This window comes from Panthera leo, chromosome C1, assembly GCF_018350215.1.
Source record: "Panthera leo isolate Ple1 chromosome C1, P.leo_Ple1_pat1.1, whole genome shotgun sequence".
Taxonomy (NCBI): domain Eukaryota; kingdom Metazoa; phylum Chordata; class Mammalia; order Carnivora; family Felidae; genus Panthera; species Panthera leo.
In genome coordinates, this window is record NC_056686.1 from 21,776,349 (window position 1) to 21,801,391 (window position 25,043).

The 25,043-nt window shown below is 54.7% G+C and overlaps 2 protein-coding genes across 17 annotated transcripts in view; one reads left to right on the forward strand and one right to left on the reverse strand.

Annotated features, from left to right (window-relative positions):
* EPB41 (erythrocyte membrane protein band 4.1) overlaps positions 1-10,158 on the forward strand; it is a 200,107-nt gene extending 189,949 nt beyond the window's left edge. For all 14 annotated transcript variants that reach the window (XM_042953637.1, XM_042953632.1, XM_042953631.1 and 11 more), the window contains 4 exons: positions 1,624-1,725; positions 2,873-2,953; positions 6,308-6,412; positions 7,101-10,158. In XM_042953637.1, coding sequence (XP_042809571.1) covers positions 1,624-1,725; positions 2,873-2,953; positions 6,308-6,406 — 282 coding nt within the window. In that variant the 3' untranslated portion in view covers positions 6,407-6,412; positions 7,101-10,158. The remainder of the gene's footprint in view (positions 1-1,623; positions 1,726-2,872; positions 2,954-6,307; positions 6,413-7,100) is intronic.
* On the reverse strand, positions 10,065-14,783 carry TMEM200B (transmembrane protein 200B). Of its 3 annotated transcripts, none has more exons than XM_042953657.1 (2): positions 14,484-14,783; positions 10,065-11,968 (listed from the first exon to the last, which is right to left on the reverse strand). In XM_042953657.1, exon 2 carries the CDS (start codon positions 11,946-11,948, stop codon positions 11,025-11,027), a length of 924 nt encoding a protein of 307 aa, XP_042809591.1. In that variant the 5' UTR covers positions 11,949-11,968; positions 14,484-14,783; the 3' UTR covers positions 10,065-11,024. The 3 variants fall into 3 exon arrangements, with proteins under 3 accessions (XP_042809591.1, XP_042809590.1, XP_042809592.1); XM_042953656.1 differs by lacking the exon at positions 14,484-14,783 and adding an exon at positions 13,918-13,983; XM_042953658.1 differs by lacking the exon at positions 14,484-14,783 and adding an exon at positions 12,482-12,512.
* Positions 14,784-25,043: the final 10,260 nt, after the last annotated feature.

The following is a 25,043-nucleotide window of genomic DNA, read 5'->3' on the forward strand; positions in this document are numbered from 1 at the left end:
GGCATGTATGTGCATGATTTATGATTATGTGAGATGTAGGTGTCACAGGCATGTCCCCTCTCTTTGTTTTCTCTAGATTCTTACCTGCAAGGCAACTCCAGCCAGAAACTCTTCTTCCTAATTCTTATCTGCTCCTCCTGTCTCCCCACCCCCCATATCTCAAAGCTTTGCCTCAATGAAATGTGGTCCTGTTCATAAAAAGGCTGGAGTCCTCTGCTTATAATACAAATGACTTACATAAATAAAGAGGCAGAAAAACATAGTAATGTAACACTTTTTTTTTTTTTTTACCGCAGGTTCTTTATGAGAATGATTGCAATTCTCTAAATCTCCTCTGAGTCCGTGTACGATACCAGAACCTACTGGTCATTGTTTTCTGGACAGCGTGTTGGCTCTGAGCAGCCTCCACCCTTCCAGTCTCCTCTGTTTCCATCCCAGTCACAGGGCTGTCAGCAGTTCTGAGTCCTGCTACCAGCCCACGGCCACTGATAACCACCTCTCTTCCTTTTTGCTAGTGTCATTTCCCAACCTGATCATAATACATTGGTTTTGGTCATAATGTGGTGAGCTCTAGAGAAACAAGAAGTAGCCGCAGCCCTTGTTCTCTGTGTAGATTAGTTTCATAGCCTGGCATTCTAAATACTTTTAAACCCTTCCTAATAAGGATGGTCCATTTCAATACTAGTTTTGTTGTCAGAAGGGTCATTAAGGTATTTTGTAGGTTTCTTCCCGTGGTGTCTTAAAGGGATATTTCCTACCTTATTTGCTCCAGTCTCCCATCTCAGTTTTCAAAGAAGATAGCCTGAGATTCCTTGGCTCCTTAAGCCCTGGCAAGGACCTTTCCCAGTCCTTTCTGAAAAGTTCTGCACTATGATTCAGAACCCACCCATGCCTTAGCACCCAAGAGTTTACACTTCTCCTGCCTTAGATGGTGTGTAAAGAGCTTCAGGTTTGTAGAGAGGACAGCTGCCACATACAAGTTTTGAGTACTTGAGCAAATCATTCGCCTTCTCTGGGCCTGCATTTTCTTACCTGGGAATGCTAATGAGTCTCTGCCCTTTCTGTTGATTTCACAGGGCTTGTGTGGGCATCAAAAAAGACAAAGGTTTTTTAAGGTTTATTTATTTTTGAGAGAGAGTGTGAGCGAGTAGGGGAGAGGCGGAGAGGGGGACAGAGAATCCAAAGCAGGCTCTGTGCTGACAGCAGCGAGCCTGATAGGGGGCTTGAACTCAACAAATCATGAGATCATGACCTGAGCTGAAGTTGGACGCAAAACTGACCGAGCCACCCAGGCTCCCCTAAAAGACAATGTTTTGAAAGCCATTTGTGAACTCTAAAATGCTGTATACACATGTGTGGTCATTGTCACTCTCATTGGCTGTTTTCCTGCCTTCTCTCTGATCCACTCCTGTCACTGACCCAGTGCTAAGGAAACTGACCATCCAACGTTTTTAGAAGGAGCCTTGTTGCCAGGGGATTGTTTTCTTTATTAAGAGATCGCTGTAAGGGAATTAGGTTTTTGCTTTAGAATGTACAGCCAAAGAGCAAAACTGCTTCCTGCCACATTTGCCCACAAGGCTTCCTGAGAGGCATGTTGATGAGCTGTGTTTTTTTTTCCTGCAGACTGATGATAGCAATGGAGACTTGGACCCAGGAGTCTTGCTAACAGCTCAGACCATCACATCTGAGACCACAAGCAGTACAACCACAACTCAGATTACCAAGGTAACAGATCAGTTAGAACTTCCTTCTGGAAGTCAGTGGCATGCCAAGCGTGGTGCCTCTGTAGGAAGGACCCTGGTCCGTAAGCAAGGGTTTCCAGCTCCATCCCTACTGAGCCAAATTGTTCCAACTGTCACAGATGGAAAGGCCGTGCTGCTTTCCCCAGTGGTAAACCTAGGGAGACCCTGAGGGTGTCCTAGTCTAGTGAGTAGTCTCGTAAAGTCATATGTGCTTGTTGTCTTTACACGTGCGTCTCTCTGATCACTACCCTGTCTGGATGTAAGTTGAAAAAGTCAGTTTAAGGACAGGCGTCATTGGTATTATTATGCAGCTATGTTTTCCAAGTAAAAAATCAGAACTCAGGGCCCAACAGAGAGTTTTTATATCATGTCCAGCGTCAAGGCCACGGGAACTATAGTTTGCCCACTGAAATATTGGAATTATTAGAACATTGTTTACGGGGACAAACAGCACAAATTATCTAAAATCAGAACTATTCCCTGAAAATCAAACAGTCCGTGTTTGCTATAGCACTAGAGGAAAATGTATTTTCTTGTAAGTAAGAAATCTAGATTTATGACCAAGCTCTAGTATCAATACACAGATGACTAGAAGTTAGTTACTTACTGTGTCTAGACCTTAGTTTTCCTCATCTGTTATTTAAGGAAACCTACCCACTCTGAGGGGGTTATTTGAGGATCTTTTGATATTAATAATACGAAAATGCTTGAGAATAAAGAGCCTAATTTCAAGCTCCATGACATTTTTGTTCACAGTCTTCTGATTTTTCCCCTTGAAAATAATCAAAATATACAGAAAAGAGCAAAAAGAAAAACCTACCTGTTTTTTATTTACTCACTGAATATCTATGGTATTTAGAAGGAAGAAAAAGGGAAAAGTAAATAGCAAATTGTGATTTTCTGTTTTGCTTATTAAAGATCTTAGCAATCCAAGGGAATAGAGATGTGCTCATTTTAGTAGGTGCAGCCAAGGGTTTGGGCAAGTGGGTAAGAAAGCTATTCTAGACAGTACCCAGCAGCAGATTAAAATTTGAAGTAGAGCTTTCAGATTAATCTTTTACTATTGCTGGGTTTTTTTCCCTTTTCTCCTTTCCTTTCTTTCTCATATGACTACCTCCCTTTGGTTTCAGACTGTAAAAGGTGGGATTTCAGAGACGCGGATTGAGAAGAGAATTGTGATCACAGGAGATGCCGATATTGACCATGATCAGGTGGGAACACGGAAGAGATTATGGGCATGGAGGAGGTCTCTGGGAGGGAAGATTGATGGATATAGGAGTTGGCTTTCAAAAGACGCCTCTGCCAGCTTCATCCTGAGGAACCCCCTGGGCCACTCTAGTGCTTAAATGGGAAGGGCAAAGGGAATCAGACCACGGAGGCCTGTGGGATGGGGGCTGCAGGTGGGGGGAGCATGAAGTGGAATAGAAGGAATAGAAAGCTTTTTAGACTCAAAAAGCTTGTGTTCAAATCCTGGATCTCCCCATATTGTAGCTCTTAGTTTCCTAGGCCTGCATTTCCTCATCTTTAGGATGGGCATTATGGCATCTTCCTCTCGAAGTGGTTGTGAGAATCAGGTGAGATGGGGGATGTCCACCATGAGGTACATGGTGGACTCCGAGTGAACAGAGCTGTTGCTGTTCAGGCGACAGCGTGTCCCTAAACGTGTACTGGAGACAGAAGAAGATAGTAAGACAAAAGGAAAGTGTGATCCCTGCCCTCAGAGGGCTTAGTGGCAGAGGAGATGAGGGGAAGCAGGAGGAGGTAGACTGAGAATCAGGAGCCTTGACTTCAATTCTGTCCTAGATCTGTCACTGACTTACTGTTTGACCTTGGGCAAACCATACTACCTCTGATTCTTTTTTGTCTCCTAAAAGAGAATAGGTTGATCTAGATCATTTCTGGGCTCTTCTGAGTGCTAAAAATCTATGTTTCTATATTAATTAGATGCTAATTGTGCTGCAAGCAATTAACAAATAATAAGGTCAGGATTGATGCTCCTAGCTCTCTGCTGAGTGAGGTGAGAACAGTAAAGCTGCAGAGAAGAGGGGGTGGAAGGGACTGCATGCAAATGCTTCTGGAATCATTGACAGCAGTGCTGGAGCAATCATTCTGTGGCCTTTATGCTGATATCTTGAGTGCCTTAAAAAAAAAGAAAGAAAAAGAAAACCTGAGCTGCACCACGGGCAGCTCCCTTGGTAGCAGGGCTGAGACTCCCAGCTGAGAATGGCTGCCGAGTCCAAGTGGGAGGCCCTGCAGCCTGTTCACCTCTGCTTGGTGGATCCCGCTGTTACCTGCCTGCATCCACCTACTTGGTCCGGTTGATTTGAGCCCCTGCTATGTGCTCAGTCTGTGCTAGACAGCAAGAGCAGGAGGACAGGAAGGTGTTTTGGGTTTGGAGTGAGACAGCACTGAGTTGACTCTTGATTCTGCAACTTACTAGCTGTGTGTCCTTGAGCAAGTTATTTTACTTCTCTGAGCTGTAATTTTGCCATCTGTAAAAGAAAGACAATCCTAGATTTCTTTCAGGATTGTTAGAAACATACTTGAGAGCTCAGAGAGATGCTCCTTTGTCCCTCGGTTCTGCTAGGTATGAGGGATGCACGCAAGGGATGAGATATGGTGTATTCTGGATGGGTGGGGGGCAATTAAAGCAAGAAGTAGTGTGATGCAGGCTTTCCTGGAGAGAGAGGTGTCAGCCAGAGTAACCGAAGAGATGGTTTGGGCTGGGCCTTGACACATGAGCAGGTGGGTTGGGAAAAAAAGATCAGGGAAAATGAGCAGGGGCCAATAGAGGTGCCAGTTTCATGGAGTCCTGAAGACCAAAAGAGGAACTTCCCCTCTTCTCTCATCCCTCCTAGAGATAGTTCTTAAGAGCCAGGGTCAGTAGTCAAGTGTTCAGATCTAGCTAGAATCCTTTTTTTTTTATTATTTATTAAAATTTTTTTTTAACGTTTATTTATTTTTGAGAGAGAATGATAGAGTGCGAGCAGGAGAGGGGCAAGAGGAGACAGAGAATCCGAAGCAGGCTCCAGACTCTGAGCTGTCAGCACAGAGCCCAGCATAGGCCTCAAACCCACCGACCGTGAGATCATGACCTGAGCCAAAGTTGGACGCTTAACCAACTGAGCCACCCAGGCACCCCTTTTTAAAAAAATTTTTTTAAGTTGATTTATTTATTTATTTTGAGAGAGAGAGAGAGAAAGCAGGGTAGGGGCAGAAGGAGAGAGAGAATCCCAAGCAGGCTCCATGCTGTCAGCAGAGTCTGATGTAGCGCTCAAACTCACGAACTGTGAGATCATGACCTGAGCTGAAACCAAGATTCAGATGCTTAACTGACTGAGCCATCCAGGCTCCCCTAGTGTCCTTTTTAATAGGGAGGGCCTGTCTCTTGAGAATCCCCAGATCACCGTTCCCCAAAGCACCTTGGGTGCTGTGAGCTTGAGGCTCAGAGACTTGCTACCCAGGAAGAGTAGTGGTATCATTTCCCTGACTTTCCCTCTGTTTTCATTTAGTTTTTCTAAAATGATCAGAATTCCTTCAGATGCTAACACAGGGTCTCCCTGAAACTAAATGACAGTGTAGTGAAGAAGAAAGCCTTATAGATTTAAGTTAAAATCCCTGCTGCATTACTTACTAGCTGGGAAACATTAACCACTTTATTTAACCACTGAACCTCGGTTTCTTTGTCTGTAAAATAGAAACAATGAGGGGCGCCTGGCTGACTCAGCTGGAAGAGCAGGCAACTGTTGATCTTGGGGTTGTGAGTTTGAGCCCCACGTTGGGCACAGAGCTTACTTCAAAACAAAGTGGAAACATGGGGTGCCTGGGTGGCTCAGTTAGTTAAGTGTTCAACTTCAGCTCAGGTCATGATCTCACGGTTCGTGGGTTCAAGCCCGTCGGGCTCTGTGCTGACAGCTCAGAGTCTGGAGCCTGCTTCGGATTCTGTGTCTCCCTCTCTCTCTGCCCCTCCCCCAATTCATGCTTTGTCTCTCTCTCTCTCAAAATAAACATTAAAAAGTAAAAATTTTAAAATGAAGTGGAAACAATGACGTTACCCTAATTTCATTGAGCCATCCTGAAGATTAAGTACATAATAATAATAATGTGCTTAAGCCAATGCATGGCATCTAATAGGCCCTCCCACTCTTCCTTTCTTTCCTCTCCGTTAGCCGAAGATACCTCTTCCTTTTTGCAGCATGCTTCTATATGTTCCTCTTCTGTTCTGAACTTCCCGGCTACCCTATAGTGAATACAGATTTTTCACTCACTTCTTGAGTGAATCCTCCCAGACCCACCCAGCAGGTACAGCTGTCACCCCTAAAGTCCCTTTATGATTCCTTGACGACAGCTCTAGCCTTCCCTGTCTCTGTGTTTTCAGTCCAGGAGCCTCCCTATGCAGGATAGGGGAGGTAAGGTTATTATCAGCTTGGCTTAGCCTAAATGCTGCCCCGGTACTACAGACGGAAAGATTTAATTTGCCAGAGAAACGATGTCCTGAGACCCCTGCCTTCCTTCACCAGCCAGCCTGCTTTCTGCCTGACGAACATTGTTTCTGTCTTTCTCAGGTCCTCGTACAGGCCATCAAGGAGGCAAAGGAGCAGCACCCAGACATGTCAGTGACCAAGGTGGTCGTCCATCAGGAGACCGAAATCTCTGAGGAATGAGCTCAGGTATGGGCTGTTCTTGGTGGGGTGGAGGGGGTCCACTGTCCCCCCCTCAGAGAACACTGAGCAGGAACATCCCCCAGAGGTGTCCACACTGGGACTTAATAAAGCAAAGGCAAAGGAGAGGCTGATGAGGGAGACAGAGAAGTGACTAAGGATTTGGCTCCAATGAGAGCAGCTGGCCTCCTTGGGTCCTCCTGCCTTTATCAGGCCAGCAGTGATAGGCTGGAGGACACACCCTAGGCCTGGATGGAAACCCCCACTCACTTCCTGAATCTTCCCGTTTCCTCCTGCTTCTTCACTTAGCCTTCCCTCTCTCTTCTGTCTGCGATCTGCTCTCTGCCGTCACAGGGATCTCTGAGTCTAAACCTCAGAGAGCCAGAGGAGAACAAAACCAAGAAAAGCAGGACCTGCCTGTCTGGAAATGTGGGCTTGGGGGCTAGGGGACTAGGGGGCCAGGCCAGACTAGAAAATTGAAAGCAGCATAGCAGCTTTCAGAGAGCCCAGGGATCCAGATAAATTTATGCCTAAAAGTAGTTTACAAACAACTCGAAGAAGCCATCGATCACAGGTAGGACTGGGCTCTGTAAAACTGCCCAGGCCCTGCTTGTGACTTGGGGCCACAGAACTGGCAGTGGGGCTGGGTGGCTGTTTTCCTTTGCTGGATTTAAAAAGTGTGCTTTCTCTCCTCTAGGAACTATCCTACCCCAACTCCCCGCCTGTCTCCCATCCAAAAGAAAACCAGCAAAATGATAAAGAAGCTTTCCTGCAATAGTCAGACATCAGACTTTGAAAATTACTCTAAACCACCAGAAAATTTCACTTTCTATTTGGAATTTATACCAAGAGAGTCTTCTAGACATCACTGGTTCTTTTAATACTTTTTCTACATTGTGATACCAGAAATTGTTCAACTTTTCACTCTATGGACTGTTTTTAAAGAGCTTTTTGGTTTTTTTTATGAGGTGGCTTGTAACCCCTTTAACCTAGCCTCTCTCCATTTATTTCCAACCCAGATCCTGACAGGTCCACAGAATTCTTGGGGAAATCCTCCAAAGATTCTGTCAGCTGTGTTGGGGGCCAAAGCCAGCTTAATGGGGCTTTCCTGCTCGTCCTCTAGTTTTATACCCTTTGGATGTCAGCAGAAACTTCATTAACCAGCCCTTTCTCAGAGCCAATGATGTGACTTTACCATGTGAGGCAGGGCAGCTGTCCTGATCCATAGGCCCCAGGAAAACATCCCTGTCCCTTTGTTGAGGGTGGTTTCAGTGAGGCAGAGATCTCTGCTAAGAATGTAGTATTGTTTTTCCTTCTTTCCTCCTATTCTTTCTTTTTGGAGCTTCTTTAGATCAAAGACATAAGAAGTTGTTTCATATCTATCTGATACTGTGAATGTTTGAACATATCCGTGGCCTTCACCTTCCTGCCCTCCCTCCCCTTTTACCTCATCAGAAGCAGTGGCTCTGCTAAGTGCTCCCCCCACTTCCCATCTCAGGAGACCAAAACTCACAGAAAAATAGGCACTTTTGGCCAGAAGCTCCAATGGCACATTTTTAGTGGTGATTTAGGCAAGGAGAAAGTTAATGAGGTTTTAAAAAAGGTTTTCTAGTTCTGGGAATGTGCACTTCACACAGGGGAATGGTGGGGTTTACCTCAGTCAGATCTTGCTGAGAAGTATTTCCAGGTGACCAACCCTGGGCCTTTTTCTTTAATCCTGGGATGACAGGGAATGTGACTCAGAGAGGAGGTCTTGTTCCTTGTCCTTTCTTCTCCTGACTGGTACCTGCCTGCAGACACCCTTCTGGAGCAAGGGAATTGACGTTTAGGGGCCATCCTTCCCACAAAACCCTGCACGACAAGGGGTACAAACACCAGCCCTGCTTGTTCCCACTCGCCATCTGAGGTCTGTCAGGTTTTATAGGCTTGATTTTTGTGGTGGGTTGTGGGTTTATTTTACTTTCACTTTTTTGTTGTTGTTGCTGTTTGTTTGGTTTTGAAAATGGGACTGACTGATATGCCCAGTTCCACCATTCCTGGTAGGTCTGGGGGCATTTTTATTTAATAGCACTTCTCGAATCTTCCAGCTTGCTCCCACAAACACATCTGCCCGGAAGTTCTTGGAATCTTATTCTGGGACAGAAGTGAACCTCATGAGATAACAGCGGATCACAGTCAGCAGTCTCGGGGGGCTCCAGAGCAGTGAGAGACGTCGAAAACCCCTGCTCCCCACAGTGGGAGCCAGCCACCTGTGTCCAAAGCCTCTTCTGGCCGAGTCTTGTCTCAGACAAACTCAGCTGGTTTGAACTGATTGCAGACGTGTGCATTTTCCTTTAGTACTTATGTGAGAATATTACTAGCCGAGAGGCAGCTCTCTCTGGAGAGGGATGAAGAGCTCAGGTAGGGTATATGACAGGCCTGCGGAGCCAGGACTGTCCTGTCTCAGGAGCAGACTTCCAGCCCGTGGGCACAGGGTCTGAAACGATGGGGCTCTCTTGGTGGTACCCACGCCCAGGCTGCGTCGCCAGGAGTGGTGGTGAGGTTAGGAATCCAGCTCACATCAGAAGGCGTGTAACGTGAGCTCCCTTGCCCGTGGCCAGCTGTCCTGTTGAAAGAGCTGCCAGCTTCCCAGGCTGCCAGCTGTGGAATGAAGAGGGTCGGGGTAAGGAAGAGGGCACAGGGTGAGCATCAGCGGCCCGGCATGCCGGGTTCTCCACTGCCTGCACTGAAGCGGCAGCTTTCACCGCACAGGACCTATGACAGGGGCCCACGCTTCCCCTCGGCTCTGTCACCCGCTCACAGTGCTTCTCCTCCCGCTTCCTTAACTATAAATTGGACCAGAAGATCTCGAATGCTCTTCCAGCACTGAGAAGCCACGATTTGGACAAGCTAGGCAGAAGGTGTCCTTCCAAGCCTCTCTCCCTATCCTGCCTCTCTGGTAACAGATCTGAGGGTTCGACAGTTGTTTGGATTTTATTTCTTCCTGCAGTTGTGTGTGCATTTGTGTGTGTGAGTGTGAAGAAAAACAGATTCTGTCCAGGTGGAAATGGTGAAGAGGGGAGGGGAGAGTTTCATTTCCAGGGTCAGAGACTTGGCAGCAATTTCCCTAAAGTGACTCAGACACACCACAGTAACAATTCTCGCTGCAGTTTTATTTTTATTTCACTTGAGAAGTAAAGACTTCCTCCAAGCCACACGAGGTCTCTGCCACCCACCCACCACCCACCCACCCACCAAGCAGGACCTAAATTTCCAAGCCGAGGGCCCGAAGAACCTGGCCACAGGGAGCTTTCAGGACCTCTTCGCCCTCCGGCCCAGGCCTCCCCATCGCATGTTCTGCAGGGCGGTGGAGGGGGGGAGGGGACAACCGTCTGCCCTGGGAAGTGGAGCCAGAGCTATGGCCTGACCAACACCACAGAATGCCCACTGCTCGTGGAAATACCTGCCCAGGATCTCAGCCCCCGGCTGGCTGTTTTTACAGATCTCTCTCAAATGTATTATTTTGGTGACAAAAATGAAGGAGCTTTGTAAATTTTTTTAAAATTATGAATCATATCAAGTAGTTGTTTACATTTCTTGACAAATAGGAACTATGGCAGCAGAATCAAATTGGCAAAATCCCTAGATTAAAAAGGCAATAATTAGGTCTGCTGTTTTGGCCTTTTGTAGTAAGAGAAGTGGTGTAGTGCTTAGATACGTGTTTGGTCTTGCTTCTTGTATTGCATTTTTCAATAAACTTACAAAAAAAAAAAAAAGACTGAATCTGTGAGAATTGATCAACTTTTAAAGTTCTCTTTTCCTACCAGCAATCTGGGAAAAATTAAACACGAGTAAGGGAGACCCAAATTCAAGCCATTTTCTAAAGTAAGCTACCCACATTGGCCAAAATGCGGCTTCAACGTTGTATAAAAGGAGATCTGACAAATGCTTTTTGCCTGCTGGAGGGAGATGTTGCAGCACAGGCCATGACAGAGGAGAGAAGGGGGCTTCTCAGACCTGTTTAGGGAGGGGCCAGACCCTCGGTAGGAAGACTTTGGCAGTAGTGTAGCCCTAGTGGGGTGTACCCCGCATGGCTGAGGGGAGACAGGGGCTGAGGTGGTGGGAGATAAAGCCTCAGGCCCCATCCCAGATGGCAGTGGAGGGTCTCTGCTCTACCCCATTGCCCGTCTTCCCCGACCCCGCAACTGGCACCACCTTGGAGGGAGCCCATCCCAGCCTGTAACATCCCAACCTACCTTCTGAGTCTTAGGGGTCCTTGCTCACCACTTGGGGTTTGCCAAGACACCAGGTTTCTCCCAGTCACCCTGACCTGGACCTCCAGCCCCCTCAGGTACCTGTCCGAGGCTAAGTAAGGCCACTTTTGGAGGCTTAAAAGAGATCCCAAGGCCGAGTCATGCTGGTCTCCAGACTCCACATTAAAGCGCATTGTCTCCAGCTTATTGAACCCTGTGCAGTTGGCATTTGTCTGCCGACATGCAAGTCAGGATGCCTTAGCAGCTGATGGGGCCAGAGCATCCACCTCCAGTCTGGGATGTGACTGATGCTTCTACTAGATATTGGGACTTCTGGTCCTGTTACCAATGTCCATGCTGCAGCCGCCTAGAAGGCTGTCCCCTGCTCCTCAAACCCGGGCTCCCAAGTCCCCTCCTCCTCCCAACTTGGCATAACCCCCCAGACTGAGGCGGTCCAGCCGTGGCCAGCTCCGGTGAGCACAGTCTCGAGCTGCCGGGGCCCCAAGTAGGAGCTCCCCAAGGCCCAGATCCAGAGACTTGGAATGTTCGATGCAGGAACCAGAGGGCTGCACGGTGATAATCACATGGCCAGTCTGGGTCCGTGGACCCCAGGGTGGGGGCAGCCCTGGGCCCTTCAGAGGGTAACTGTTGAGCAGGGCAGGTAACCCCAAGCGAGGATTAGCAGGCTCTGAACGCAGACTCCGCACTGACGGGACGGGTGAGGTACCCCGACGCGGGGACAGGTCCCAACTTTCTGGCTCTGCGCGGCCTATGGCTCGGGGAGTCCTGGGTCCGGGGCTGGGGAGGAGGGCGCAGTCCCAGCCGGCGCCGTCAGGAGGGCGGAGCGCCTGAGCCCGCAGCACCCCCTGGCGAAGCCGTCGCGTTTCCAAGTCGCGGTTCTCGTAGAGTAGCGTGTTGGCGCAGATGAACACGAACAGGCCGACGCCCATGACCACCGGCCCGAGGAGCCGCAGCCGCTCGTGCGGGCCGTGGGCCCGGCCGGCGCCGCGACCCTCGCGTCGCAGCTCGCTCAGGGGGGGCGCGCTGGCATTGGCAGCGCGCGGCCCTGGGGCGCCGGCGCGGTGCGGCCAGTAGCCGGCCACGGCGATGCCCATGCCCACCAGTACCACGAGCGCCCCCAGCGCCGCGAACGCCCCCGACGGCGAGCGCAGCCGCAGCCGTGCCCGCACCCGCAGAGGTTCGGGCGGGGAGCGCGGGCGCCGGCGGCGGCCCAGGCGGCGGCCCAGGCGAGAGACGCGGCCCTCGGGGCTCCTGCGCACCTCCCCGCAGTCTCCAGGGCTCCCAGCCGTCATCTCGCCGTCGTCTAGGCGCTCTGCAGAGAGATGGGAGGCAGGGACTGAACCGACGGGCCTAGGGTCGGAGCGCCAGGTGGGGGGCCCAAATCCGGGAGGCAAGCTCAGGCTGCCTCGCCCAGGCCGCTTGGAGATCCCTGGCGGCCACCCCCGGATTTTCCCGGGCCGCGAGGCGGGGAGCCGCCCCCGCTCGGGTTTTCCGCAGCGGAGCTCGGAGCCAGGGACGCGCGGCAGAAGCCGGAGTTGGCCGGGCCCGCGGGCGGAGAGGAGGGAGGGGGGGCGCGGGCTGCTACCTGGCGCATCCTCGGCTGCGGGGCTCCGGCCTCCAGAGCCCTCTTCGCCAGCCCGCCGGCTCCGGGCCTCAGGAGGTGTGCGGGCCCCCCGGCAGTGGCGTCTCCAGGGTAAGTCCCGCCCGGGATCGACCTCACCCCCGCACGTGGGTGCACCGTAAAGGAGGGAGGGGGCGCTCAGACCGCCCGGGTCCGCTGGGGTCGCTCGCGGGCCCCACCTCCCCCCTACTGCGCTTTACATACCGCAGCGTAGGAAGGAGGGGGTGTCACTGACTCCAGCCTCTTCCTGCCCGCCCCCTCCTTTCAGACCTCCTCAGTCTGCACTGAAGCTGCAGCAGGAGAGACTTGAGCTAGACTCCAGGAAGACCGTTCCGATCAAGACCAGCGGCAGACTTTGCCCAGGATTGCTTTAAACTCCGCGTAGACGAGGCCTCTCCTCCCCCAGCGGCCGGGCAGTGGCCAGGGCAGGGCGCAGGGGGCTGCAGGTGCTGGGCGCGGGGCCCTGCCGGTAGAGCTCCCCTCCGGCTCTCCCGTCGGCCTGGGCAAGGCTGTTCCCAGGTTGCAGCGTTTCCAATTCGAGCTCCTCGGGATGAATCATCCCCCTTTCCCGCCGCCTGTCCTCCTTTCCGGCCTCCTCCACCCGAGGCCTCTGTGGCCCGCGTCCCGGACGGAGCAGCACCGCCCCAGCACCTCAGGCCGCCCCAGCCTGGGCCGCCCGGCTTAAGCCCTTCCCGGCCTGTGGCCCGAGGACTGGAGCCGGGGCCGGGTAAGGAGTAGCTGGGTTGTGTGTGGTGTGGCCCCCATGGGAGGGAGGGTGTGGGAGGAAACCGGGCCCCCGCCCAGGAGCCCTGGGCCGCAGGGGGAGAGTTAGGACCTCGCTGTCCGGTGGTGCGTCTTCACTCCCCCGGTATGGTTTCTAAACAGCTTCAGTGCTGGAACCCGTAGCCGAAGCCCCAGGAAGGAGGCCTTGCTACCCCACTCACTCCCCATCCGCACCCCCGAAGCTCAAGACACGACACCCCATCCCTGCCTCCCAACAGGAGTGCCAAAGGCCCGGGGCCTAGCACTGAGCCGCAGTCTGCCGCGTCCAAAGCCTAATTTTCACAGATGGAAACTGCGGCCCAGAGAGGCGGAGGAGACTGCCGGGGTCACACGAGGAGGGGGCTCTACCGGGACCCGACGCCGGGCCTCCCGACCCCGGCCAATGCTGTGCACAGCCACGGGAGCGTCGTGGGAGGAGGCAAGGGCCGTTCCCCGTCGTCTCTGAGTGTGGAGCCTTTTTCCCAGCCCGAAACCTCAGAAGTGACCACCCCGCCCCAGGCCAGAGCTGGTGCCCCGGGCCCAACCCCGAAAAGGTCGCCCGGAGACCCCGCGCGTCTCTGCGTGGAGGAGGGCGAAGGCGTGCGGAGAGATGGCCACATGCCTTGAGACCCCGAGACTCTGGAGAGCGTGAGTCCACGCTGGGGACCCCAGGGGGACAGAAACTTGGAGCCACAGTCGGAAGGTCTCAGGCCGCGGGAAGTTGCTCCGGGCCGGGTCCCTTGCACTCAGCCAGCGTCCACACTCTGCCCGGGGTAAAGGGATGACCGGACTCCCGCCGCCCAGGGCCTTTCCGGAGGGAGGGGAAACAAAAAGTTGAGGAAAGTGGGAGGCGAACCCCGGACCCTAGTTCTACTCACCTGGTGCCGCCGCGCCCAGGCGGGTCCCGGTCCGAGTCAGCGCGCCACGGGTCGCGCGGCACTGCCGCGGTCTCCACCGACTCTTGGCCCCCGCCCCCTACTCGGGCTCCGCCCAGCGCCGCCCAGGCCCCGCCCCCCAGGAGCCCGGGGGACTGGCTGGCTAGCACCCCGCCAGGCCCCACCGCGGGAAGAAGGCAGCCGCTCAGGTCTGAGGGTCGCAGGTAAGCGCTGTGTGCTGGCCTGGTGGCTCGGAGGACCCGGGGGTCCGAGTCCCCGGCTTCTGTCGTTCGCAGAGCCCTGGGAGGGCCCCCTCATCCCACGTGGGGAAACCTGGAGAACCCTGCGGGGCTCCGTAGCGAGCGCGCAGACTGAGGACTCGAAGCCCGCACGCCCCCATCCCGCGCCTCTCAGCCCTTCATTCTAAGCGCCGGGGAGAGGACCCCCGGAGGCGTGTGAGAGCCCGCTGCCGCCCTGCGCCGTCCGGGGAGCTCCCCGGAGGAGGCGGTCCGGTTCCTGCCCCGCCCGCGCCCCCAGCCCTTCGCGTCCGTGAACCTCACTGCCTTCACCTGAAAAATGGGCTTCAAGGTGTCCGCCTCGCAAGATGCGGAGAGGCGAAAATCCAGCGTCGGGGGTGGGCACTCGACACGGGGCGCAGCCCCGGGTAACCCCGCGAGCGCTCAGTGAATAGCAGCCCAGGGCAGGGGTGGGGGCGGTGGGGCTGAGCCCTCTCCCAGAGCTGAGGGAGTCTGACGGAGTGTCACGGGTCCCGCCGGCCTCCCTAACACTGAGAGGACGCGCCCCATTTGGAGTGGGGAGGCGGCGCTGGTCCCCGCTCCGGAGGCACTGGGAGCGCCCCCAGCCGCTGGCCCGACGGGGCCGCGCAGCTCTCGCCCAGCCCGCCCCCCGAGGCTGGAATGCGGAGCGGAGCGAGGGGGTCGGCTGGCGGCCCAGTTTCCATGATGCGGGGGGCGGGCTCAGAGGAGAAGGTGGGGGGGGGAGGCGCGGGCGGCCGGCCAGGCTCCGAGCCGGGCCCCCCCTGGCCCCCGCTGCCCGGCCGGGCCCCTCGGGAGGAATTTCCGGCCTGGGATTGATTATAACCCTCCCATCCCCCGGCCGCCGAGACCCCCCGGCCCGCGGGGCGCGGGGGAGGGGGAGGGGGAGGGGCGGTAATGAGACCCGGCTGTGCGCCCGGGGCGGGGAGGGGGAGCTCGAGGAAGTCGCCGGCCTGGGCCATCCCCGCCCCCTCGCAGGGCGCCACTCTAAACAGCTAGGCCTCGAACCCAGGCCCCGGCCCTCTGGCCCGACTGAGAAGACTGGGGGTGGCATCAGCGCCTCGGGAGTTTCTCTCCCAGCGTTCGTGGACAGGCATCCCTGGGAGCGACCAAAGCCTCCTCGGGGGAACGGGGATGCCGGCCTCCTGCGGAGCGGGTAGGGCCAAGCTGGGGTCAAATGGGGTCGGAGAGCCAGCCGGGGTCGCCTTCCCGCCGCCGCGTGAGACTGAAGGCTCCTCCGGCCAGAGCTCCGAAGAGAATTCCCTGCGCCCTGCTCCGGGCTGTTGTTTGCGCTCCACTGAGGCAGTGGCCTCCTTCCTGCCTCCTCCGGCCACCCCCTTTGCTCGAGACCCCCGTGGACCCTGCACTCAGTCCATTCCCGCACACCGACTGCTCCTCGCCGCCGCCCCGGCCCTCCGGCAACCCCTCCTGCGGCTCAGGTCCCCACCCCACCCTACACCGTCCCCGCCATTCCCCCGCCCGCCTCGCGGCTCTTCCTGGGGACACCAACTCCAGGCTAAAGCTCAGTGTCCCGTTCTTGTCCTTGCTGCTCCACCTGCCCTGGCGGTTACACGTGCTCTTCCTGCCTGCCCCTCCTGGCTCTTCTTCCTCGGGGCCCCTCTGTCCTCCCCCCGCCCCCCCTCCCATGTTGGGGCTCCTCCAGCCTGAGCCCACAAGTCCATCCTCACTTTCGGCAACCAGACACCTCCCCAGAAATGTCCCTGCTCCCGGTGATCATGGCCCATTCCTACTCCTCCTGTTCCCCCTTCTGTAAAGGGCCCCCCTGCTCACCCCAAGGCCATCTCCACCAGCAGTCACCTTAGGCTCACTCCTCTCTGCCTTCTCCCCAGTCCTTCCAGTCCTGTGGACCCTCCGCTTGGGATCCCCAATTAGCTGCCTTCTCCCTGCCCCAGGGCCACTGTTCTGTGCAGGGTCACCAGCCATCTTTCTACCCTGGATCTAAACCAATCACTCACTCTTGCTTAAAACCCTCAGTGGCTCCCCAGTGATGTCTAAATGGAGTTCAAAATCCCTTCTCATCTCCACAAACTGGGTCCTGCCCCCTCACACCCTCCCTCCCCCATAGCTGAACTTTCTCCCATCCCCACATCTGTGCTCTGGCCTTGGGGTGTGACCCGGGCCTTGCCTCCTGCCATGAAATCCCACTGCTCTGATCATCCCCTTGGCTCCTTCTCCTTCAGACCTTCTTTGCACCTCTGTGACCCCAGAGTAGGTCAGCCCCGCCCCTCCCAGACCCCTGCCTTCTACACCCTCACCCAGCCTCCCCTTAGCAGCACTGCACGGGAGAACTGAGATCGGTGTTTGGGATTTGAGCCTATGTCTTATGTCCCCCTGGTGGTGAGCTCCGAGGGGAGACCTGGGTCTGTCTTGGCCCTCCACTGGCTTGTTTCTCCCCCACCCGGGGGTCCCTCCTAATCCACACTGCCCAGACAGTAGGAAAGGACTCTGCTCTCTGAGTCCCAGTTTCCTCATCTACACAAAAAGGGGGGAACACTACTTCCTAGTGTTGTTTTGAAGACTAAATAGGAGCACACATGTTCAGCATCTGGCACAAAGTGGATGCCACCGAACAGCTGATCCCTCCTCTGACCCTGGGGTTTGGGGCACAGAAGACAGTGTTTGGGAATTGTAGGAACCTTCCGTGGCATCATTTGGGGCGGTGGTGAAAAAGGGGTCCTCTTTTCCTAGATATTATTTTTTTAATGCTTATTTATTTATTTGCTAGTTTGTTTATTTATTTTTGAGAGAGAAAGGCAGAGCTTGCGCAGGGGAGGAGCGGAGAGAGAAAGGGAGACACAGAATCCGAAGCAGGATCCGGACTCTGAGCTGTCAGCACAGAGCCCGATACGGGGCTTGAACTCACGCACTGTGAGATCATGACCTGAGCTGAAGTCGGACGCTTAACCAACTGAGCCATCCAGGCGCCCCCTCTTTTCCTAGATATAACCCCATTCGATTCCCTTGAGAGTTCAGCGAGGTCAGTGATATGCCCAGTTCGCAGAAGAGGAAACTGGCTCAGAGAGGCCAAGACCTGCTGGCAGACACACAGCCGGGCCGGTAAGTGCTCTTCCCCTCCACAGAGGGATGTCCATGGGCCCTGCTTGGCCGGATGGATGTTCAGATGTGTGGGCAGCCAGTGGCCTTATTATTGGGACATCAGTCCCCTCCTGGATCTGCCCTGGCTCCTGTGTGACCAGGACTCCTTTCCTTCTGAACCAGACACAGGGACCCTGAGGCCCCTGCCTACTTGAGACTCCATGTTCTCTCCGAAAGCCACTGTGGGGAGGGAACAGCTGTCATCGCCTGCATGTCACAGCCCCACCCGGGGCCACAGAACAGCAGGGCCTGGGAATTAATCTCCCTCATCTCCAGTTTAGGAACAGCCAGGCTGGCTGGGTCCAGGACGCCCCGGATTTCCTGCCTGAGCCCCAGGGGTTTCTAAATCCATCTTTGTCTCTGAGCTGCCCCAGGAGCACTTAGAGGACACAGCTGAGTGACTGTGTGGCTCCCAGCAAGACCACAGCCTCAGCTAAGAATCCCGAACCCGGTGCAGAGGAGAGAGCAGACTCTGGGACCCAGTTTTGATTCTACTGGTCTTTCACTGTGTGACTTTGGGCACATGCCAGGACTCCCTCCCTCTGCCTCTGTAACCGGTCCTTCCCAGGAAGAACTGGTGGGAGATTCAATAAGAAATGTTTGGCAAATAGAATCCAGAACCCCACTCCCAATGCCCCATTTTACCGGGGCAGAAACCAATGCCCAGAGAGGCACAGTGACTTGACCAGGGCAACCCAGCCAGTTAATGGCAGGGCTGGGCTTCAGGCCCCACAGTTACAGGGTCCCGCCCAGGGCTCTTCAGGGCGTGCTGGGTTGTAAAAACTCAGTCCATCTCCCCACCCAAAGCTCTGAGCTGGGCAGTGGGTTTCTCCCCTGGTGTCTCTGTGCCGCTGGCAAAGCTCTTAGGAAGAATGAGCTCCCCGTCTCCATTTCTCTCCAAAGCCCAGGGAAGAGAAGGAGCAGAGAACCTGGGTGACACTGGGAAGGCCAAGGAGATGAGACCTGGGAGACAGGGCAAAGCCAGCCTCCTGCCAGAGTCCATAGGCTGAGGGATGACAGTAGGAAGTCACCATCTTGTCACGCTCCCCCTGGCTACCAGCTCCTTCATAGCTGTTACCTTCTTAAGTGTGCAAGACAAGCCTGAAAGGGAGGTGACACTCTCACCCCTTGTCACACATGCAGTGCTACACTACCTCCCACCAGCCCTGTGACCGTGGCCAAGTCAGCTTGACCTTATGTCTCCTCTGCAAAACAGGGACAATGGTAGCAACGACTGCAGGGGCCTGTGATGAGGACGCCACTCCACAGGAGACTGTATATGGTGGCCCTAGAGTTCTGACCTTCAGCGGGTTCTTTCCCATCAGTTTCCTCTCCTATAAAATGTGAAAGTCAGACTATTGATTGTATCTCTACAGCCACCTCCTCTGGGGACCAGAGAGGAGCCAGCCCTGGGCCCCATCCAGATGCTTCAGGGGGTGGAGTGAATAGACCATCCACCAAAAGCTGAGGAAGCAACAGCCGACTCCATGTGGGGGCCAGGCAACACGGAGGACTTCATGGAGGAGGAAGAGGGTATTCCCGCTGGGTTTCAGAAGAGCCCTGCGGGCTGCAGAGGGGGAGGATATTCCAGGCTGCAGAAACAGCATGCACACAGCCTGGAAGCATGGGCAAGGGTCAGGTGCTGGAGAAGGAGCAGGGGATGGGATGAAGGGGGTCGGGGCCTGATTGCAGAGCACCTCAAACATCAGGCTCAAGATCCAGGGCTCAGCCCTCTGGCACTGGGAGCCATGGGAGGTTTTAAAGCAGGGGAGTAGCCTGATCCATACACACCTGGGGACGGACTTTACAAACTCTTAATGTGGCATCTGGAATAGTTTCTCCAAGGGCAACAAGAGATGCATGATGTGGAGCCCCAGGCCGACACAGGAGCAGGTATGGGGCCAGGGAAGGTTAACGCCCGCAGAAGGAGAGAAGGCACCTGGTGGTCATGGGAAAAAGCGGCAGCCCACTGCCTCCCAGGTCCTCTGGTTCTGTCCCTGAAGGCAGCCAGCTCCCTCCCACCCCTGACCCTTCCCAGCTCCCTTGCTTTACTCCATTCCCATCCTCTGGGACCCCTGTGGCAGGAATGGAAGGCAGTGATTTCGAGAAGAGCCCCTACTTAGGAGTCCGTGACTGACTGATGCTTGACTTGTGGCCTGGCCACTTATTGGCTGTGCGACCCAGTGAAGATCACTCTGTCTTCCTGAGCCTTCCTTTTCATGCTCTGTAGAATGGGGAGCTGCTGTAAGAGCCCCACTCCAAGAAGTTTTGGGAACGTGAAGCGAGCTAGCGTGTGAGAAGGCCCAGCATAGACTCCGGGGTTCCCACCTGAAGCTGGTCGTACCCTAGTGAGGACGATCCCCACGGAAGAGGGGAAACCACATGTGGTCTCTGGAACGTGTCCACGTGCTGGGGGCCCAGGGCACCCGTGGAGGAGGAATAGTGAAGCTTCCTGGAAGAGGGGCTATTTGAGTGAGGGCTTGGGAGGAATATCAGGCAGAAGTTGCTGCATGGGCAGATGCAGGAGGGGTGAAGAGAAGGAATTATGAGTCATTTGCAGGAAGGTCAGTGGGGAGGGGAGGGGGGGGCAGGAGAGGACTGAATGCCTCATTCAAGGGGTTAATTTCTTTTTTTTTTAATTTTGTTTTATTTATTTTGAGAGAGAGTGCGAGCAGGGGAGGGGCAGAGAAAGAGGGAGAGAGAGAATCCCAAGTAGGCTCCACGCCATCAGTGCAGAGCCAGATGGGGGGCTTGAACTCACGAACTGGGAGATCATGACCTGAGCGGAAACCAAGAGTTGGACACTTAACCAACTGAGCCACCCAGTCACCCCTCAAGGGGTTAATTTCTAAAGACACATGCCCACATAACCTCAGGGTAGTCACTTCACCTCTCTGAGCCTCAGTTTCTTCATCTGACTACATGCCAATTGCCTGTCTCACAGGCTGTGAGGGTTTCGTTCTTGCCAAGAGCTCCCAGAACCGGCCCAGAAGTGCCCGGTGAACCATTTGTTGTCATTGTTTTTTATACTGCTGTTAACTTAGCTCTGATGTTTTGCTTCATCTCTGTGTTCTTTTTCGATTTCTTGAATATTCTGATTGGCTCAGCTGGGGTCAGGTGGCTCTCCCTGATCCAAACAGCTGGAGTTGGAGGGAGAAGCCAGGGTCAGGCGGTCCAGAGGGGCAGGGGCCAGAAATGTAGATTCTCTCAGATACCCTGCAGAGGGTGACAGGTCCCTACAAATGCCTGCCAGACTTAGGGGGTGGGACTAGGACCTTGGGAGCTGGGTGATCTACCAGGAGCTTAGAGTACCGCTGCTGGCCAGAAATGTGACTGGGGCACATGCCTGCCACCCATAGACTTAGCCACGACATGGGTGTCCAGCGAGAAACACTGAAGCTGGGCATTACCTGTGAAAATCTGCTTCCCCCTCATTCTTCTGGAAGTGCTCACAGCAGACAGGTCACAGCAGGAAACAGAATATTTTCACAACTGAGAAAATTACATCCCATGTTTCCCCCTCCCCTGTAAGTTAGGCTAACAGCCCCACGTGGAGAGAGACGTGCCTTGGAGTACAGTAGGGCAGCAGCCGGCCACTACCGCCAACAAGAAGTCTGTGCATGGGGCTCCTGGGTGACTCGGTTGAGCAACCGACTTTGGCTCAGGTCATGATCTCGCAGTTTGGGAGTTCTAGCCCCGCGTCGGGCTCTGTGCTGACAGCTCGGAGCCTGGAGCCTGCTTCGAGTTCTGTGTCTCCCCCTCTCTCTGCCCCTCCCCTGCTCATGCTCTGTGTGTGTCTCTCTCAATAATAAGTAAATGTTAAAAAAAAATTAAAAAAAAAAGTCTGTGTGTGCGGTAAGCTGCAGAGATCGGAGTGGCCAGTCACAGCAGCAGAGACAGCGGGGTAGAGACTAACACACCTGGCGTATAGGAAGCACCAGCTCAGTAGTAGCGAGTCCTGGGACTGTTTGCTCGGCGACAGAACAGTGGACCTAGCTGATGTTGCCACAGGAGAATTAAAGAACTTCAGGTGACTGTAAGCAAGATAGAAATGTATTTCTCCTTCGCTTTCTCGCTGGAACATGAGCTGTGTAGCATCAACAGGAAGACCCCAGAGTTAAGGACCCAGGCTCCTTCCATCTTGTTGCTCTGCCATCCAGAAGGCGCGGCAGCCATCTGGTCTCCGTGGTTAAAGATGCTCACTAGTCCCCCTCCCTGAGTCTGGGGACCAGCCAGGGAGAATGGGGCTGGGAAAGGGGGCTGTGCTCCCCTCTTAAAGGCACAACACCGGCTGTGCACATCCAGAATGTTCCTTTCCCATTCCTCAGAAGGAGGTTGTGGGCCACACCCAGCCCCAAGGGAGGCTGGGAAATGGTATTGGGAGACAACTAGCAGTCCTTGCTAAGATACTAAGATACCACGGGGATGTGGCGCCAACATTTGGTAACAAATCGCACTGCTGATGCAGTAAGCCGCACACCACCAGCCGTGGGGGTGGGGAGGCAGAGGCTGCCCCCCCTCCCCCTCCCCCCTCCCCCCGGAGCCCGGGATTCAAGGTGAGAATCCTCCTGGGCAGGTCCCTTGCTTGGGCCAAGGAGTTGGCAGCATGCTGGCCGGCTACCTCCCGCCCCTTGATTGTGCCCAGAGCAGCCCCACAGGGGCCCTCTCTCCATCTCCCAGTCCGTCCCCGGGCCTGCAGAGAGCGACTCTCAGGCTCTCAGACCATATGGTCGTTTCTCTCACCCCCACACTGCAACCCTGGGCTGGACCCGGTTCTGTCGGTACCATGAAGTCCAATGCCAACTTCCAGATCTTGAATAAAGGGCTTTGTAAACTGTAAAGACGAAGGAAGAAGGCCCGCGGGGGGTGAGTGACATGGCCATGGTCACCCGGCTTGATGATGTGTCAAGTCACCCCAGTTCGCCCTCCCCCATTTCGGGGAGCCGGGACTGCAGTTCTAGGGCTTGGTACCCAGACCGAGGGCAGGAGCGCGGCGGCAAGTTAGCCAGACACTCAGCAAAGGAGCCGGGGCGCTAGTGGACAGGAGCGCGCTCGGAGATGCCCGGGCGCCGCGGGCAGGAGGAGGGCCGTGGCCGGCGATGGTGCCACCTGGTGGCGAAGTTCCGCACCTGCGCCCGCCCGCCTCGCCGGTGCAGAGAGCCGCCGAGTTTGCGGCGGAGAAGCGGGGCAGGTCCCGGCGGAGAGCTGACTCCCCTCCGGGAGATCCTGGGGGCGCACGTGTCCTCCCGGGGCCTCATCCGGAACCCGGGTCACCGGCCTCCGGCCTCAAGCATGAGCTTCCTTGCAAACCGTAGGTTGCCTCCGATAGAAAGGACTCGGCCTTGGGTGGCTAAATTGGTGAAGCGTCAGCTTCGGCTCAGATCCTGATCTCACGGTTAGTGGGTTTGAGCCCCAGGTCCGGTTCTGCGCTGTGCGGAGCCTGCTAGGGATTCTCTCTGCCCCTCCCCTGCTTGTGTTTCCTCTCTCTCTCTCTCTCAAAAAAAAAAAAAAAAAAAAAAAGGACTCGGCCCTGGGGAAGCCGCGTTGCGTAGGAAGGGACGACACAAAACTGTGGCAGAGCTGTAGGGACAAAACCCGGTGAGGGGTGGGGGTGGAAGGTGGAGTCACATTTATCCGGCGGCGTGGGAGCCCCTTCCAGGCGCTGCTGAAACGCGGGCTCCTGTATCCGCAGCACAGGAAACTGAGGCACAGAGACCCAAAATGGTAAGTGACAGAGCTGAGCTGGACCCCAGGACTGCCTGATCTAAACCCAAACTCTGGCCCTGGATTACTTGCCCGGGCTCTGCTGTGCCCTCCGTACCCCAAGCTTGCCTAGCCCAGCCCCTAGCTTGGGCATCCAGCCCAGGCCTGGAGAAGTTTGCCTTTATATCACCGGCCACAAACCTGGGATGTTGTGTGATGACCATTTCACCACTGCAAGGGGACCAGAGGCCCAGGGAGCTCCCTCACAAGTGCCCTCTCCACCCTCCACTTGGGATGCTGGAGATGTAGAGGGCAGCCAGACCAGTGGTGTCTGTATCAGCTCATGTTAGGGACTGACCAAGGAGGTAGCCGGCCGCAGGGGGACCTCCAGGGCAGGTGCCTCCCTCCCTGTGTCATTGGCCCACAGGTTCCATATTGGATGCCAGGTGTAATGCAAAAGCTTAGTGGGGGTTGGGAGGAGTTCCTCATTTGCATTTCTTTAGCAGTGTCCCTGAGTTTCTGGACACACTCTCAGAAACACCAGGTGTTCCTGGAAAGTGTGAATTAAGGATAAGTGTTCTATCACAGGAAGAAAGGAATTTTGGTTCTGATACAATCTGATTAAATCTCCACTTGCCTTTTGGTGAAACTCTCACTGAGAATCTAATACACCTCTGGGAAGGGGCAGGAAACCAACGTCCAGCTCAGTAAACTTGCAGGAAATGGACTCCCATTTAATCTCCACCAGTCAAGAAACAGAACACTGCCAGCAGGCCCAGAAGGCCCGTGGCCCTTTCTCTTTGGCCAAAAGCACACACAACCTAGAATAGGTTTAGTTTCTTTCTTTCTTTTAATGTTTATTTATTTTTGAGAGAGAGAGCGAGTGAGCACGAGCAGGGAAGGGTCAGACAGAGGAAGACAGAATCCAAAGCAGGCTCCAGGCTCTGAGCTGTCAGCACAGAGCCCCACACGGGGCCTGAACCCACAAACCCTGAGATCATGATCTGAGCCGAAGTCAGGACGCTTAACCAACTGAGCCACCGAGGCCCCTAGTTTCGTTTTTTAAAACAGCTACAGTTGAGGGGCACCTGGGTAGCTTAGCTGGTCTTGATCTCAGTTGAGGTCATGATCTTATAGCTCATGAGTTGGAGCCCCACATCGGGCTCTGTGCTGATGGCGTGGAGCCTGCTTTGGATTCTGTCTCTCCTTCTCTGCCCCTTCCCTGCTTGTGCTCTCTCTCTCTCAAAAATAAATAAATAATGATAACAGTAATAAAAGTTAACTAAAAAAACTTTAAGAAAGTGAATTTTTTCTACTATTGGAAAATAAGCACCTTTGGTGGGAAGGGGAACAGCTTTGAATGATTTTTAAATTTGATTACATCGGGGCACCTGGGTGGCTCAGTCGGTTAAGCATCCGACTTTGGCTCAGGTCATGATCTTGCTGTTCGTGGGTTCTAGCATCTTGAAGACTCTTCCCTGTCTGGTTCATCTCTGGTTCACCTTCGAATCCTCCTCAAGATGTGAGGAGGATTGTGCAAATGTGTGGGAGGAATTTGTCAGTGTTTGGCCGCCTTCCTCCCTGCCTCTCTAGTCTACTTGGGGCCCGGGATGGGGGTGCTCCTCAGTTGGGCCGCAGGGCGTCTCGGCGGGGAGGCAGCACCGTGCTCCCTTCGCTGAAGCTGAGGGAGCGAAGTCCTCCCTCTCCCGCCCTGGGAGTTTGCTGCCCGGCCCTCTTGAGCGGCCTGGACTCTGGCCCGCTGTCCGGGCAGGTCCTCCAGCTCCCACAGAGACTGAAAGGACACCCCACGCACAAGTGAAACCAGTAATCGCTGGGTTCATGGGCCAAGTAAGCGCAGCTGCAACTTTTTGTCCTGATCTTTCCCACCTGCCCTCAGACGCCCCTGCCTTGGCCTTCAGGGAGGCCGCTGGGAGGAGAACCAAGGGGAGTGCAGTGACAGTCCAAGCAGCCACCTACGCTCTGTCCTGGGACTGTCCCCAGGGCTCTGCCCCGATACGGGGGCCACCACCCTGC

Bases quoted from the DNA above. Each gene is read 5' to 3' on its own strand.
- TMEM200B (XM_042953657.1), bottom strand. From the start codon at position 11,948: ATGACGGCTGGGAGCCCTGGAGACTGCGGGGAGGTGCGCAGGAGCCCC.